This window comes from Clarias gariepinus, chromosome 1 (genome assembly GCF_024256425.1).
Source record: "Clarias gariepinus isolate MV-2021 ecotype Netherlands chromosome 1, CGAR_prim_01v2, whole genome shotgun sequence".
NCBI classification, from domain to species: Eukaryota; Metazoa; Chordata; class Actinopteri; order Siluriformes; family Clariidae; genus Clarias; species Clarias gariepinus.
Window position 1 is genome coordinate 12,183,670 of NC_071100.1, and position 16,331 is coordinate 12,200,000.

The window sequence follows — 16,331 nt, forward strand, 5'->3', positions numbered from 1 at the left end:
ATTAGTAGAATATTGGTAGTTGTGTTGTATGTCAACCAAGAGAAATGTGAGACCACACTGACCATAGAACTGGTTGTTAAGATTTGATGTTTTCCCAATATCATACTTAACCTGAATGGAACTGGGAATATCGCAATTCAAATGTCACTTGAAGCTAAAATGTTTGTTTTTTCAGAATTTTTGTTCTGTTTTTGCCAAAATCCTTATCCTCTTATCAATGTGTGTTTTTTGCAAACATTACAGCTATGAGGTTTGGTGTTCTCCTTGTATCTAAACATAGTTTCAATAAAATAAAAAAAACACAATGATGATAACTGTCTGCAACACGTTTTATTGAATTACATAAGGAATATCATCACCAATACAGTTTACATATCCCTCAAAAGAACCACATTTACAAAACGGAGGAGATTTCCTCCAGTGAACGATATTATTTCTTTATATATATGTATATATGTGGGTGTATGTGTGTAACACTATAATGTTCTGTTGCATATTGTATATTGATTGATTTTATGACTAGCTTTGGCAATACAGATTTATTCACGCCATTATAGTATTATGAATGAATCAGAATTCTGAGATACAGTAAAAGACGATAAGAACAAAAACAGATTTCAAGTACAAACATAATCACCTGCTTGACTTGGCAGTACACTAAATGGACAGAGACCCACAGAAACAACACATCAACTGCCCACTGCAACGGGTGCTAATCTAATTGATCTTTTTGAACCCTTTTTTCATCTTACGTAATGAAAGTCTAGGGCTGCCACTGTGGAACGAATGCAGATTTTGAACAGATAGGATGCTGGGAAAAAACAGGTGAATTATTTGACACGGTGTTAAAAATTTCACTGACAACATTCAAACATTCAGAACATAAATAATATTCACTCTCTTCCTGGATATCCATCCTGAAGACATTATGGCAGTCTGTTTCATAATTGATTTCTTATTCAGTGTCTTATTAAAATGTAAAAAAAAAAAAAAAAATCACTATTATTACTTTAAGTAATAAACACACATTGCCACATTGCACAGTTACTGTATAGCAGAGAGGATAGTGTATTTTACCAAGCTCTTGTGATGTGATGTTTGTACATTTGTCTGTTCAGCTGGAAGGTTACGTAAGTCCCAGGATTTGCTAATCAGCCTGTCTTTAGACCAGACAGTCTTAAAGACACAGGCACACACATATATATATATGAAATATATACATATGACAGAATAACAACTAGATGAGGTAAGGGTCGTTTTAACATCAGAGCTAGTGCCGATCATAGACAGCAAAAACACATGAACAAACACGCTGATTAAACTGACATAACATGCACACAATGAATCAACTCGCATAACACGTACGCACCAGAGCTGGAGTTAAGATCTCATGGTTTCGATCCGATTCAAAAAGTCTTGGCCTGATTTCGTTTATAATAGATTGCTTCGATTTTTGGTTTGTCAAAGTCACATTACACTTAATCTTGGTCTAGATGAGTATCTAACAATTCTGAAATTTCTGATACTGAATTCCTGATAACAGCAAATTATTTAGCCTGAGTTATACTTACTGTTACACCATGCCTTATATTTAAACATATCTTCATATACTTGCCTGCATAATAAATGTTACCAGAGGATTCCAGTAGGGGGCACCCTGGAGAATTCAACCCAACAGTTTTGCTTAAAGTAAATGACCATGGCATCGCTCAAGCAGCTCAGTTTCCAAGTCAATATGTAAGAAGACTTATTTCCCGCTATCTGTTTTGATATTCATAATTGTCTCTTGATATTCATATTTGTACAGGGGTAAAGAAACATCATATATGTGGGGTAATTTCGGACCTGGTCGCACAACTTCTCCTTGAAATTTTCCACCATTTATGATGTGCCAACTGACTACACTGCCCCCCCACTGTTTATAAGCATATTGCATCTTCTGGGCACGTTGTGTTAATTACTGAGGATGTGCCCAATCCACACATCAAATGAACATGAGCCAGCCATGACTAAAAGCAAGTATATTTACTTAGTCTTCCTCCTGGCCTAACTACACCAAATCATTATCCATATCTCTGCCTCTCAATCTTACTGGTCAGTACTGGTCTGGATCTCGCTCCTTACCCGGAGTATTGTAATTGATCTTGGTCTCATTACTCTGAATTCTGATTCTGAATCCTGGTTCCCATCCACCTGTTGTCTGTAGTTCTTATCTTATAGGGTCATGGGAGACCTGGAGCCTGTCCCAAGAAACTGGGGGCGCAAGCACTCCCAAACACATACTTGGCAAATCACAGTCTATGGGCAATTTGGAAACACCAATCAGCATGCAGCATGTGCCTTTCATCTGTAGGAGGGAATTCAGAGTACCTGGAAGAAACCCACCAAACACTGGAAGAACATATTAGTCTCATTAGTCAGGAGTTCTGTATTGATAGGGGACATTAGTTCTATACCACCTATTCTTGGTATCAAAACTCAGAGCCTTAACCTAAATATTTGTCCTTATAATCTAAATCTTGGTCTGGATGTTGATCTCACTATTTGCAAAAACTGCACCAGATCAGATGGAAGGCAAATGAAGGAAAACATGGGCACTCATCACTCCGCTCACTCCAAGTCACTGTTCTTGAGTCTGGTGTGATTTTTTTAAAAATTATTATTATTAATTTTATTTTATTTTTTTTACAATTTTCCCTTACTTGTTTAGGTTTTTCCTTTAACTTGTCATGCAATTGTGTTCCTCTGAGATCCTTACTGAGCAATAGAAAGCTGCATAGTAAAGTTTATAATTACAGCAAGCAAGGTTTTAAACTATATATTCACCTGAGTGGTCTTAACTCCAACTCTCTCATTCTCTCACACACACACACACACACACACACACACACACACACACACACTATTTTACTCACTGACCTCTCATTCAGGGGACACTGTGATGTAATCACGCACACACAGACTTTCACTAAAAATATTATTAACATAGCAAGGTAGCAAGACCTGCACACACCTGAGCACGCACACACGCATAAAAATATACTCTTAAAAACAAAACATGCACAATGAGGAGCCTCGCTGCACTGATCGGAGATCAGTATAAGCACAGCATGATCACCATGGATTTTACAGACTAGAGAGGCGACACTAAAAAGCAAGTGTGTATCAGAGGGTTTGTGCGTAGGACTCGTTGTGAGTCCTGCTTGGCCATTTCAGATCGCAGGCACAGAGACACTTCACGAGACAAGCGTGGCTAACATGGACACTAGCACTGCAGGGGAATGTGCACACACAAGGCAGAGTGTAGGAATGATCTGGGAGCAGTGACGAGAAAGCCTGGGACATGCAGTTTCTGAGAGCCGAGCAGTGTGTGAGTGCTTGGTCCAGGAGGAGAGGATCCTGATAGATCCGTAGCTTACGGGACCTGTCTGGTAGGGGAAGGTGGGGGTCGACGGCTGAAAGGTTAACAAGGATTAAATGAGGGAAATGGTGAGAAAGTGTGAGATGGGGGAGAGAGAAAGAGAGAGAAATAGGAAGAATTAGTAAGTGTAGGCTGGAAAATAATCAGCTTAAGCAGAAAATTATTTACAGTGAGATTAATTTCAGTTCACACGTGTAGTACGTTAGTAAGCAAGTAAGTAAAACACCACAGGAAACAGTTTAAAAACAGAACAGATATGATGCCTTAAGTCAGTGCAACCTGAAACACCAAACTGTATTTTTATACCATTACAGGAAGACTCTAACTTAATCGTTGGTGTTTTTTTTTTATTATTATAATTTTACAGATAAAAAAAAACATTTTCAGATTTGGTCCCTTACCCCTAAAGTAGTTAATTAGGTAAAAATGTAGTTAATGCTCAAACAAGGAGTCGGGGGAGGAGCTCTTCTTACACAATGTCACATTATTAAAGTGGGCCTATTATCGCATATGGTGGAATCCCAAGACAAGGCAAAGTTGGACAGATAATGAGACGAAGTGGGACCTTTCAGTTGACCACTGGTAAACACCAAGACAAGGCAAAGTTGGACAGATAATGAGACGAAATGGGAACTTTCAGTTGACCACTGGTAAACACCAAGACAAGGCAAAGTTGGACAGATAATGAGACTGCTGGGACTTTGATTGGAGGAGCAATGGGAATTATTGAGTACACTGTGTACTAGAAAAAGTACTAGAAGATGGAGAAAGAGGAATAGGAAGAAAGTATTTAATGTTTTTTTAAAGGCAATGGAACTAGAAAAGAGGATTTAAACTAAAAGGAATATTAGGGAAATCAAGACCAGAAGGTGGCGCTAATGCAACATAGTGGATGCCAACCACCGGTGAACACAGAGAAGACAAGTCAAGCACAGAATAAAAAAGATAATAGCAGTGGAGGAGCAAAACCTGCTTAAATGTAGCCTTCATGACTAAAGTACTGAATTTAAAGCCATTATAATATTAACACAAAAGAAAATGTTTATTTCTTTGGTCATTTAATTTGCTAGTTACATGATTTTTAGCCTTCGATATTAGGATATTGATGAGAGCCAGGCTATGAGCTAAGAGCTTAGCCTGAAAAAAATTACAGATAAAGTTAATTTTTTCCTAAAAAATAAAGATTGGGGATGAATTAAAACTGTTATCTAAATTAAGTGGCTTGTTTAGGATTCTGAGAGACTGCCAGAGCAAATATAAAAAAAATCTGAGCTAAATAAACATGCGCAGATACACAGGCATAGTGCACATTCACCACTAGGGGGCAGACTGGTACTACTACTACTACGATTAATAATAATAATAATAATAATAAGACAAGCGAATCAATTTAATATAAAAATATGAACCTTACCCAGATAGCACAGGTAGGTCGCGGAGACGTCTGCTAAAGAGCGTATCATCTGGTAAACATAGCGTTCGTTTTTTTATAGTCGTATTTTGATCGTCTGTAGGTTTGCCAGTTTGAGCTCTTAAATGTTACATCGTCCTGCTCTTAAATGTTACATCGTCCTTACGTCTATACGACGTATCTTTATCATCCGAAATTTGCTGGTATGTGGATGGGAAATATATATATATATAATCTGGAAATAGAGTGGAGAAACACCAAAGAAGAATCAACCAGAAGGTGGCGGTAGTGCAACACTCACGGATGCAAGCCGCCGTTAAACTCCAAAGAAGAAGAAGAAGAAGAGTTTTTTTGAGAAGACAAACGTTTGGCGGGCGTGTTAAAAGGGTGAGCAGGAATTAATTCCCGTCTTTCTAAATAGAAAGAAAATACTGAACATAAATGTCACCTGCTGTTTAGCGATGTTTAGTCACGTTATTTTGGTTTAAGCTATTTCTTGTCATTTTAATCACACTTAAAATACCGACGGTTATATGCGCGTGCTTAATCTGCGGTTCGGTTCTGGTTTCGGTCTGTTCTCATGAGTTGTGAAGCGAGAGAAACAAAGTATAAATATTGTTCATTTGATAAATTAAGTATCATTTATTTTAATTGAATCTATCTCTATTTTTTCACAGGAGTTTGTGATTGAAAAGTATCCTGTCTGCATCTGACTTCAAGAGTTTCCTGACCAACCGTCTCTAACGGTCATGCTTCAGCTATGAGGAATCCAATCCTTCAGTCTCCGACAGAATCAGATGCTGAAAAATTCATCAAAGATTTCCCTCTCTTGGCCCCAGTGGGGATGTAATTTTTTTGTTATTTGTTATGCATGTATATATGTTATAAATATAAAGTGTATTGTTTTGTCTGTATATAGTTTATCTCGTTTTCTCGCTTTTGTATAAATTAATAAAATTTTTGCTTGTTAAATAACCAAAAAATGTAAAATAAACAAATCTGTGTTTTATTATTAGATGAAACATGCATTAGGGAGCATTATAGATGTGCCGAGGGTATTTAATTAAAATAATGGGAGGGGGTTGTTTTAATAAAACGACGTCTATCCGACATGAATCAGACCTTTGGCAGATGTATGAGCATCTGATTAACATCGTCTAAAGAGCGGATCAGGGACGTTTTAATTCATTTACGTCTTAAATACGTAGGCTAAAGGTCGTTCTAACATCGGCCACAGACGTCCCTGCAACATCTGCCAGATGAGCAAACGCCCTCTGCCAGACATCTGATCAGATTAAAAAGATGACGTCGCATAGACATCTTCGCAACACGTGTGTGCTATCTGGGTAGATAAATATGAGCATAACATTTAGGAGGAAAAACTCCTAATTACTAAAATGTATTTCTCAAAAGTGCCACAAGAGGGCCTGCTTGTGACATTTTGGCCGTAAGACAATTGCCAGCCGCCTCTCAAACATGCTGCTAAATCTTTTAAATCTTTTGAATCTGCCATCTTTTAAAAGCCATGCATCACTACAGTTGTCATTTTATTGCTTTATGAGACATGAGAACTTTAACTTATTTTCCTCAAAAACATCTCTCAGCTTTCGTCTGTAAACTCAGTCGCCCCATTACTTCATTCTGCTTCATCTTCAATACTTACTGCATCTCAGTTCGTCTCTGAATTTTGACAAACAACTGCTTAACAGCATATCTTCTTGTTCCACAAATGAATTACAGCTTAAAGCATTGTATAAGTGAGATGAATCAAACCTTGATCTGGGTAAGATGATTGATTACATATGGAAGAAAAAATTGGTGAAACAATTGGTCAGCTTATAGTAAAAGGGCTTGCCACCACGCCTGTGACTCAGGTAAGATCTCACCTGGGAATGCTGGGAGGAGCGCGGTTCGGGCGGTTCGGCACCTGTGGACTATCACCGCTGTTGTTAAAGGGCCCAAGAGGCCCTGGGCGTGTTGGAGGAGGAGGAGCGCCCCGGCCGGCTGGCCTCTGACCTGCGGACATTCTGCGAGGGGCAGTGGGGCTTGGAGGGGGAGACCTGAGGGGGCAAAATGGCCATCGGTGAGAGTAAGACGAGAAACAAGTGTGGACAGCAGATAATAGAACTGCAGAAGAAGTTATAGATAAAGCAGACATTAAGTGATCTGAATAACAAACTCTAAACTGAGTAAAGCATTTCACAGTTAGGGTTTCCACCTTAAATAGGACTTATAGGAGGCATATTTTGGCTAAAGGCAGCTTTCACTATTGGATGACATGAAATGTTGCGTTCTTTAAGGAATATGGTTTGTTACTTAACCTTACCTTATCTTCCAATCTAAACCACCCTCCTAAGGGCAGGAAGCAATAAGTGTCCATCAAGTAAACGAAATATCAGATCAGCTTGTTTTAAGGTTAATTCCATGAAAACTAAATGACAAAACCTATGGTCTATCTGGAGAAGACTGATGGAGCAGCGGGGTCACCTGCGGGAGCCGCCAGCACCAGCCTGAAGCCAGGAGCTGTCCACAGGAGGAGGCAGAGGGGTGGTGATGGTAGTGGTGGAGATGTCCCCAATGATGGCTAGCGCCTCTTTCAGTGCGTGGTGGGTCCTCAACACCTCGTCCCTGCGCTGCACCTGCTCCTGAGACTCGTCCATCAGTGTGTTCTGGTCCCCAGCCGAGTACAGCTGAGCCAGGAGCTCTGCATTGATGAACTCCTTCACCTGCCCAAGATTCATCACTTACAGTTATACTTCAATAAAACAACTAGAATTATTCTAGGTCCATTTTTTCATAATAGGTCAAAACATTTTCCATTGCTGCTATACACAGTATAGGCTTGAACAGATCTTATTGATACCTAAAGTGCTTGATAGTCTTGAGGTCTGAAATGCCCTCTCTAATGATATGTGGGTCATCCAGGTTCTGGTAGTATTGTTACTTAATCATGAATAATAACAGCTTATCTTCTGCTGTTACCCATCTCTTACTTTGTACAATATATACACTATCTACTTCCTGCCTTCAAATCTCTAAACGTCCTTGCCTTATTTCATCACAGTGATCTTCTCAATGTCCCTATTTCCAGACTGACATCCATACATGATGGAGCTTTAAAAGTAGGTTGTGTTCCCTTTTTACACGAAAAGAGGTTTAGTTCAGACGTTTAGAAGGGTAGAGACTGATGGTATTCTTAGTCCATGACCTAGTGAACCGGTATCCGTAATTATTTATTAATACAGACTTCAAAGCACTTCAAAGCCATCTCTGTTCCTTAATATATACTGTATAATGCAGACGATCAATTTGAAACACAACACAGACTTCCCTATTACTGAATCACAGACTGTACAGAAGGTCCTTACATTATTGATCATGAGATGCATAATGGTCTTGGGCATGAGATCCCGGATGCACTTGTTGACGATGGCCATATAAGAGTCCACCAGGTTACGGATGGTCTCCACTTTTCTCTCCAGCTGAGGATCCATGGAGAAGTTCTCAGCCGTACCAGAGCTCTCACTTTCCACCTAAAGTGAAGAAGAAGGGAAAAAAAAGAAAGATTGCCAACATTCGTCCTCAGGAATTTATAACCCTGCACAAAACCATTTCCAAATGTGCTCATTAAGAAGAGAGGAACTAAGTGAAAGCAGGTGCTGTAGTACATTGTGTCTTATCGGTTACATCAATGCATTATCTCATTAACTATGAAAGACTAAAGAGCTGCATCAATCATACTGCTCTACTCCTAAATGTGCACATCACTAGTGGGCACTGACCGAAGATTTTTCTGGGTAAACACCAGCACGGAGCAGGGATGCTCTCCAGCTGTCCACCTCTTCCTGCGTGTTGCATGCCAGCTCTAGGAAGCGATTGTCCTTGAAAACATTTCTGAGAAAATAGATTAGTCAAGATAGTCAACAATAAGCTCTAAAGTGAGGCAAAACTCAAAGACTATGCAAAAAAGTCATACAGTACAGTGTGAAAGCCTTGATATATATAGGGTAAATGAGGTTGATGCTGAGATTGTTACATACTATAAACAATCGATTATTAAATATGCATCTTCATGCACTTTTCACAGGGTTTCTGCAGGTTTCATGATGTCAAATTTAAGACTTTTTAAGACTTTTTTAGGGACAATATAAATAAAATTTAAGACCTATATTACAGCATCAAAAAAACAAAAGAAAATGCAGAATCACATACATTTATCTTTCCCGCACCTAAATGATTTAGCGATGTCGGAGTCCGGAAACATTGTCTGAAACAATTCACCGATTTCCTCATTCGCACTATAGGACTCGTGTCTAGTCACGACGTGGGGGACCCAGGGCACTTCTGCTCTTATCGTTGGCTCTGATCCAAAAGCGACACGGAGGCCGCGGAGCTGCAGTGTGGGCCTTGTCTAATGTTAGGCAGCGTGGAGCCACCAGATACTTGGCAGAATTGGCTGATGGCTGTCGTTTGCTTAAGACCCTTCACAGCAGTCAGATGTTTCTCACTTTTTGCATGAGACACTAGGGCTCGTACACCTAACGTTCCCAGGTTAATTGTTTTCTCGCATAATAAACAGTATGCTTCAAATGCATTGTTAGTAACCGGCCTTAACCAATCCTTATATCAGTTTTTTTCAAGCCAAGTATCGCTAAACCTGCCATTCCCCATAGTTAAAACATAAACTCGGTTTTACGTCTGTGGTAACATACAATCCGAGAGAGACTCACGCCAATACAAGAAAGCTGATTGGCTGTTGCATGTTGGTCTCATTTGTAGTCGTAATACAGCGAATTATATTTGGACTAGTGAAACAAAAAACTACAACACCATGGAATCAACCAAGCAACAACAAAAACAGAAACAGAATTAAAATGAGCTTTACATGGACATCGGAAAAATAAGACCTGTGAAAAAATATTTAAGACCTAGAACAGCGAATTTAAGACTTTTTAAGGCCTAAAAATTTGTTTTTAAAATTTTAGACTTTTTAAGACTTTTCAAGACTCCGCGGAAACCCTGTTTTTAGCCTGTTTTACTCACTCACTCCTTGTCTATATAACTTTATCCTGTATTCAGGGTTGCGGTGAGCCTGGAGCCAATCTCAGGAGACTTAGGGCACGAGGTGGGGTACACCCTGAAATGAGTGCCAATAACACTCACATACTCACACGCTCATTAACACAATACAAGGAATTTGAAAATGCCAGTTAGCCTAATCTGCATGTCTTTGGAATGTGGGAGGAAACCGGAAAACCCGTAGGAAACCCACCAAGCACGGGGAGAACATGCACACTCCATGCACATAGACCCGAGGAAGGAATCGAACATGGACCATGGAGGTGCAAGGTGACAGTGCTAATCGCTAAGCCACTGTGCCGCCTAAAACATTTGTTCATATTTCTTTAATTAAATTAAGATGATGTAAATAATTTTTTTAAGGAAATGAGGCCTGGCTCAAGACTTTTGCACAGTCCTGTATACTGTATGTTTGTATAGTAAAAAAAAAAAAAACATATATAGTAAAAAGAAAAATCAAAATGTGAACATCAAAATAATCATTTATATATTACGAGTTTTGCTAACAAACTCCCAGAAAATAGTGATCCTTCAGTTTACAAAGTCCTTTACAAATTGTTATTTATATTTCAACTATATTTATATTTCAATGGGTCAGGTGTAGCTCAGTGGTTAAGGCATTGGACTACAATTCAGAAGGTCCCAGGTTCACATCCCATGACCAACAAGTTGCACCTGTTGGGCCCTTAAGCAAGGACCTTAACCCTCACCTGCTCAGATATATACAAAAATGTACAGTAAGTAACCCCTTTTTAGTTATGAAAAATAAATAAAACATAAAAAAGACCAGTATATGACCCATATCACCCTATTCTAAAGGTTATTAGATCCCAGATTTTTTTTTTCTTTCTTTATTTTTTTTTACCGTTGCTCTGTATTGAAGATGGCGAACATGTGTTTGCTGGACATGAAGCCTTTTTCCACGTCCCTGACCTTCAGGTTGTCCAGGGGCAGCATGTACTTCTTCTCTTTCTCCTGCAGAATAAAAAAGAAAACCAAAAGGCTCAGCAAGGACGACAGTGACAGGGTTTAAAAATATCCTGATTATACCTGGGCTACATGATAAAACTGACAGCTCCCAGACAACATGATGGATTTTACACATTTTCCCCTGAGTCTCAGAACCTGAAATATTGCACAATGTCCCATGAAGAATTGTGACATGGCGAGAGTTCTGCTCATGACAGTTCTGCTCAGCTGTCTTTGAGGCGTTATGTCAAAATCGTGTTTAAATGATGCAAAACCGGATGAGACAGCTATGTAAGAGTAAGAATACAACATGGGTAAGCTTTGGTTTAACTTTTATTCTTCCCACAATTGTTTTTTTTTTTCACTTTCTTTATATTTGTTCACAAGATCAAGGCTTGTGAAGTCATAAGTCAGTTTTAAGTTATTTAAGTAAAGCTCTTGTGAAGCGAAAGGTGAAGATTAACTAATTTGTTATTAACTATCCATATAATTAGTATTATAAGTTTTTAACAATAATCACTCACTCATTCATCGTCAAAACCTCTTTATTTTGTATTTAAGGTCGTGGAGGGATCTCAGGAGACCCTGGACAGGGTTCCAATCCATTGCAGGGCACACACACATTCACACACTTACACACGTCTTTGGACTGTTGGAGGAGACCGGGGTACCCGGAGGAAATCCATTAAGCACGGGGAGAAGATGCAAACTCCATGCACACAGACATGGGAATCGAACCTGGCCGGGAATTGAACCAGGACCCTGGTGGTGCAAGGGGACAGTGCTAAACACTACACCACCGTTCCGCTTTTAACATGACAACTTTTATGACTAAACTAGAAAATGAAAAACTGTATAAAAGGAATATGTGGTTTTGTAGAATCTTTTGGTAAAATTTTTTTTTTTCTTGGAAAGGGACCGGATGGATGGATGGATGGAGTAGATAGACCTGGGAGTTCCTGATCTATATGAAAAGTTTCGAACAGGCATATCTGGTTTTATCAACAGAGTCGACTAGCTGCAGGTTTCCATTTCAGGCTTTTAACTGAAGGCACACTTGATTTTACTCATTTAATCAATTGTTCTTGGTTTTAAAATGACTCCCAGGTGTTTTTCTGACTGGAATGAAAATACGAAGACATGATTGCGCTGGACAATGTCTCTCATATGGAAAAGATTCCATGCCAGAATCGCACAGGAAAGTTTTACAACAGAGAGATAGAATTACTTTCCATTATGTCCTGGGATGTCAAATAGCAACACCTTCATTACACTGCTATTACATTTCATGATGTCTCCAGGATGAAAACAAGAGTGAACCACTGACTTTGCCACACAATGCTTCATTTTACACTTATACCACACTGAAATGCAATTAATGCCACACAATCAGTATTTCTTCCATACACATGGGTATGTATAAGTACAGATGATTAAAAAAATGGAACTAATGGAACCAAACAGTGATGCCATTTCCCTTTTAATGCTTAGTTATTAGTCATTATTCTATAGCTATAAAAAACAAATCAAACTTGTTTGTCCGGCACATTCCATTGATACCTCATCAGAATGAGATCTTTGGTGTATAAAGGGTGGGTTGGTGGCCTATGGATGAACAATGGGCCCCGTGCATGGTGCACTTTTTTGTCATAGCCTATGTTAACTTTTTTTTTTCCATATATGTACTGCATTGGCTTTTCTGTGGAATCAGACCAGACAGGTTGGCCTTTGCTCTCCCCTGGCATGGGCGGGCCTTGGGTACCCATGATCCTGTCACAAGTTTTCCGGTATATAATTGATAATCAGTGTTAATGTTATGGCTGATCAGTGTAAGCTCAGAGCGATTGTGTTCTGTTTCACAGCGGAGCTGTTGGTGGATAGTATGTAGCCAACAATCCAAGAAAGATGGAAGAAGAACAAGAAAACCAATTTGGACAGAAGAGCAGTGTTTACCTGTAGCTTTATGTTCAGCATTTGTAGAATTTTTTTTCTTTCCGCCATTTTGTCCCCTGCTATAGAAACGCTTAAGCCTCTTAAAAGTCCTCCTTTCTACTCTAAACGACTTAGGAGCTGTTTTTAGGGCTAAGATGTTTTATGAATAATTTTTTTCTTTACTAAGATTTAGTCCTAAAATTAAAATCATAATTCTAAAAATTTCATCACTAGGAGCAACTTTTAGGCTTAAGAAGCTTTGTGAATACAGGCCCAGAAGGACATGGGATCAAGCCACAGCACAGTTAACCTGCCCTTGTTGGCCACTTGATCAAGGCTTTGAACCCTGCCTGCTCTGGGTGGCATTGTATCATGGCTATCACTCACTTGGACCCTGACAAATGAGATATGAGGAAAGGATAAAAAACCACTAAACTGTAATTTACATGTGACAAGATCTCTTCTATGAGTTTTGAAGTTAAAAACATATCTAATCCCTGTTTTTCTGGAAAATATGAATGGAGAGGAAATCGGAATGGAGAGGAAATTGTAATCAAAACACATATGAAATGCTATAAATCTTTACTCCTTTTATGAGCCGTGAAATAACTGATCCAAACATACTCGATTAGCCGTGGCGAATCATGCTTGTAACTAGGGCCTGAGAGTTGTTTTTTTTCCTACAAGAAAACAACATTTTTTCCTTTCTTTTTTTTTCCAGTTAAATCTGCCTGTTGTCTTTCTGTGCAGAAATTTAGTGCTTTTCATTCCAGGCAAACACTTGCAAATGATTCATGAGTAAAAATGAGCATGATTTGTTCAAAACACTCATTTTTGTGGACACAAAGAGGGAAAAATAAAGGACGGTACAAATACAAATGATACACTAATCAGCCAAATGGTATGCAGCCATCTGAGCAGTCATGCCCATAAGCCTGTGGAACATCAGCCTGTAGTTGCTTCCCTCCAACTATCCATCCATCTAAAAAACCCCTGTAGTCCAACTAGGGACTGTGAAGGTCAACAGTGACTACCACTGTATTTATTCCCATTTTGTGTTGTGGTAGGATCTCTGATCTACATTCAAACATACCGGCAAGTCTGGAACGCCAATTAGCCTAATCTGCATGTCTATGGATTGTGGGTGGAAACCGGCGTGCCTGGAGGAAACCCACCAAGCACGTGGAAAACATGCAAACTCCATGCACACAGACCCCAAGGTGGGAATCAAACCCAGACCCTGAAGGTTCAAGGCGACAGTGCTAACCACTAAGCCACCCCAATGTGCCGCCATACTAACCACCACTCTTCTAGAACGGCTCCAGATTATGGATTCAACCTCAAGACGTCATGTCTTCATGAAGTTGGCTTTCTGCTCAGGCACACTGTCATGCTGGAACAGTGATGGGAAACTGTAATGCTCCAGCAAACAAAGCCATTCTATACACTTGTGACAAGAATTCAGAAAAGAACCACATGTACTGTAAGCTTGCTGATCAGGTGTGCCAATACTTTTGGTATGCACTCAGGCAGGGGAGGAGAGAATGAGAAATAAAGATGGAGTTGTACGAGAAGTACGGAATGAAAGCCAGGGAGACAAAGGGTTGGCTGTGGGAGTGAGATGAAAGCCAGGGAACGGACCAAGAGAAGTAGCGCATGTGGAAGCCATTAAAACATGCTGTGGTTTACGAACACCATTATTTCCCCTCCATGTATTTGAAGGCTTCGGTTAAAGTCTCCTGACTTCACTGTGCTTATGAGACCAGAGTTAAAGAATGTGGCATGGTAAATGTGAGGTTGGTTGGGGAGGCCATGGACTGCACAGAAACTGGCATCCCATATGAACATATTAATGATGGTGTAGCACTTTAGAAATGTATTTCTCACATCCCCCTGCCCCCCCCTTCCAGAGGGCCCCACATCCTGCCTTGAGTTTTTTTTTTTTTTTTCCTTGAGGAGAACGAGGAGAGCGAGAGCGAGAGAGATTAAATGACAGCCTGGCATTAAGTCTAAACATCTGGTAGTACTTAACAGCAGAAGGAACGAGAACGACTGGGAGAAAGAGTGCAGACGGAGGACGAGCGCTGAGGTTTGGAAGAGGAACTTGAGAGAAGCCGCTTGAAACTTCTTTAAACTCAGGCTGAAGGTATCCAGACCTCAGAGACGATAATGATTAGGGATTGAACCTCTCGGGCTTACTCATACTGTACCACCGACTCGAACATCCAGCACCAAGGAGGACCCCGAAATGTCCGTTCCATATATGGAGCCGAGGGTCCCTCCCTCTCCTCTTCTGCTCTCTGCCTTTTTCTTTCCCGCTAATATCTCTTCCACGAAAGCACGCCCAAATTCCCGGCGGTCGTCTGAAACGAATGTGCCACGTCAAAGCTGGATACGGCTCTCGCAACATGGGACGTTGGGAAGTTAGGACCAGGACGAAGACACATACAAGCGTATAACTGCTGCAGAACAAAAAAACAAGCCTCAAAGCAGCTCCGTCTGAAAAGTAATAACGGACTACTAACGGGATTTTTCAAGCTCCCTAGCAAGCGAAGGAGGAGGAGTGAGGAGTGAGGACGAAGGAGACGTATCTCTCCTACCTGAAAGGGCAGCGCTTTATTGCTCTCCTCCGTCTACCCAGTGTTCAGACTACCTGTTCATGGATATCTGAGTGTACAGTAGTCTGCACATTGGTTAGACTGGGCGAGGATGCACGTCGCTAAATCCAGCGGTCCTGCCTTCGCTCGGGCTCTTCACTGTGTCCAAACTGTACGTCAATCTTTTGTAATTATGTTTTTCATACCTTTTTATTTCTTTTTTTTTTTTTAATATTATAGTGTATTCACTTACACTTAGCAATCTTCATTGAGCGGAAATTCGTTTAACTAATACGTTATCGATTTCTTAACCGGTGCATGGATTGAAAACCAAATCTTACACACTTTTTTTAAATACGCTTAATAATCCATAAAAGTCCCAAAGCACACAAGGCATGAAACACCCTTCGTCTTTACTCTTCGGTTCAAAAACGCCTCGGAATGCTGCGGTTTCACAAATGTCAGCGGGCTTCGCCGATTTTTGAGCCAACGCAAACACAGGAAAATTTTTATTGCTACCAAAGAGCGGCCGATGGAGCCTTAAACCACAGTTATGAATAATACTGTATTTCCATGCACTTGTAATAGCACTCACATCACCTAGTCAGATTTCCTCATTTATTAAAAAAAAAGTCTAAATCTAAAATGTATCTAAATAAAAAAACAAGATTTATATATATATATATATATATATATATATATATATATATATAATTTATATAATTTTATATATATATAAAATATGCTTTTAAGGCAATTAGAGGAAAAATATATATATATTATAGTGTATATATATATATATATATATATATATTTTTTTTTTTTTTTTTTTTTATTTATATATTTTTTTCCTCTCTGGATCAGTACAAACCAATAACTGTAACATAAGATATTTTTTGTCGTAAGCCTCAACTCAAGTGTA

General features: G+C 39.5%; 1 protein-coding gene across 1 annotated transcript in view; it reads right to left on the minus strand.

The window, feature by feature from the left end:
- Positions 1-311: 311 nt before the first annotated feature.
- dnm3b (dynamin 3b) overlaps positions 312-16,331 on the minus strand; it is a 46,920-nt gene continuing 30,900 nt past the window's right edge. Inside the window, exons 15-20 of the mRNA XM_053512872.1 lie at positions 10,777-10,886; positions 8,615-8,726; positions 8,201-8,365; positions 7,320-7,558; positions 6,719-6,892; positions 312-3,455 (exon numbers count right to left, since the gene is read on the minus strand). Of these exons, the coding sequence (XP_053368847.1) occupies positions 3,416-3,455; positions 6,719-6,892; positions 7,320-7,558; positions 8,201-8,365; positions 8,615-8,726; positions 10,777-10,886 (840 nt within the window). The 3' untranslated portion in view covers positions 312-3,415. The remainder of the gene's footprint in view (positions 3,456-6,718; positions 6,893-7,319; positions 7,559-8,200; positions 8,366-8,614; positions 8,727-10,776; positions 10,887-16,331) is intronic.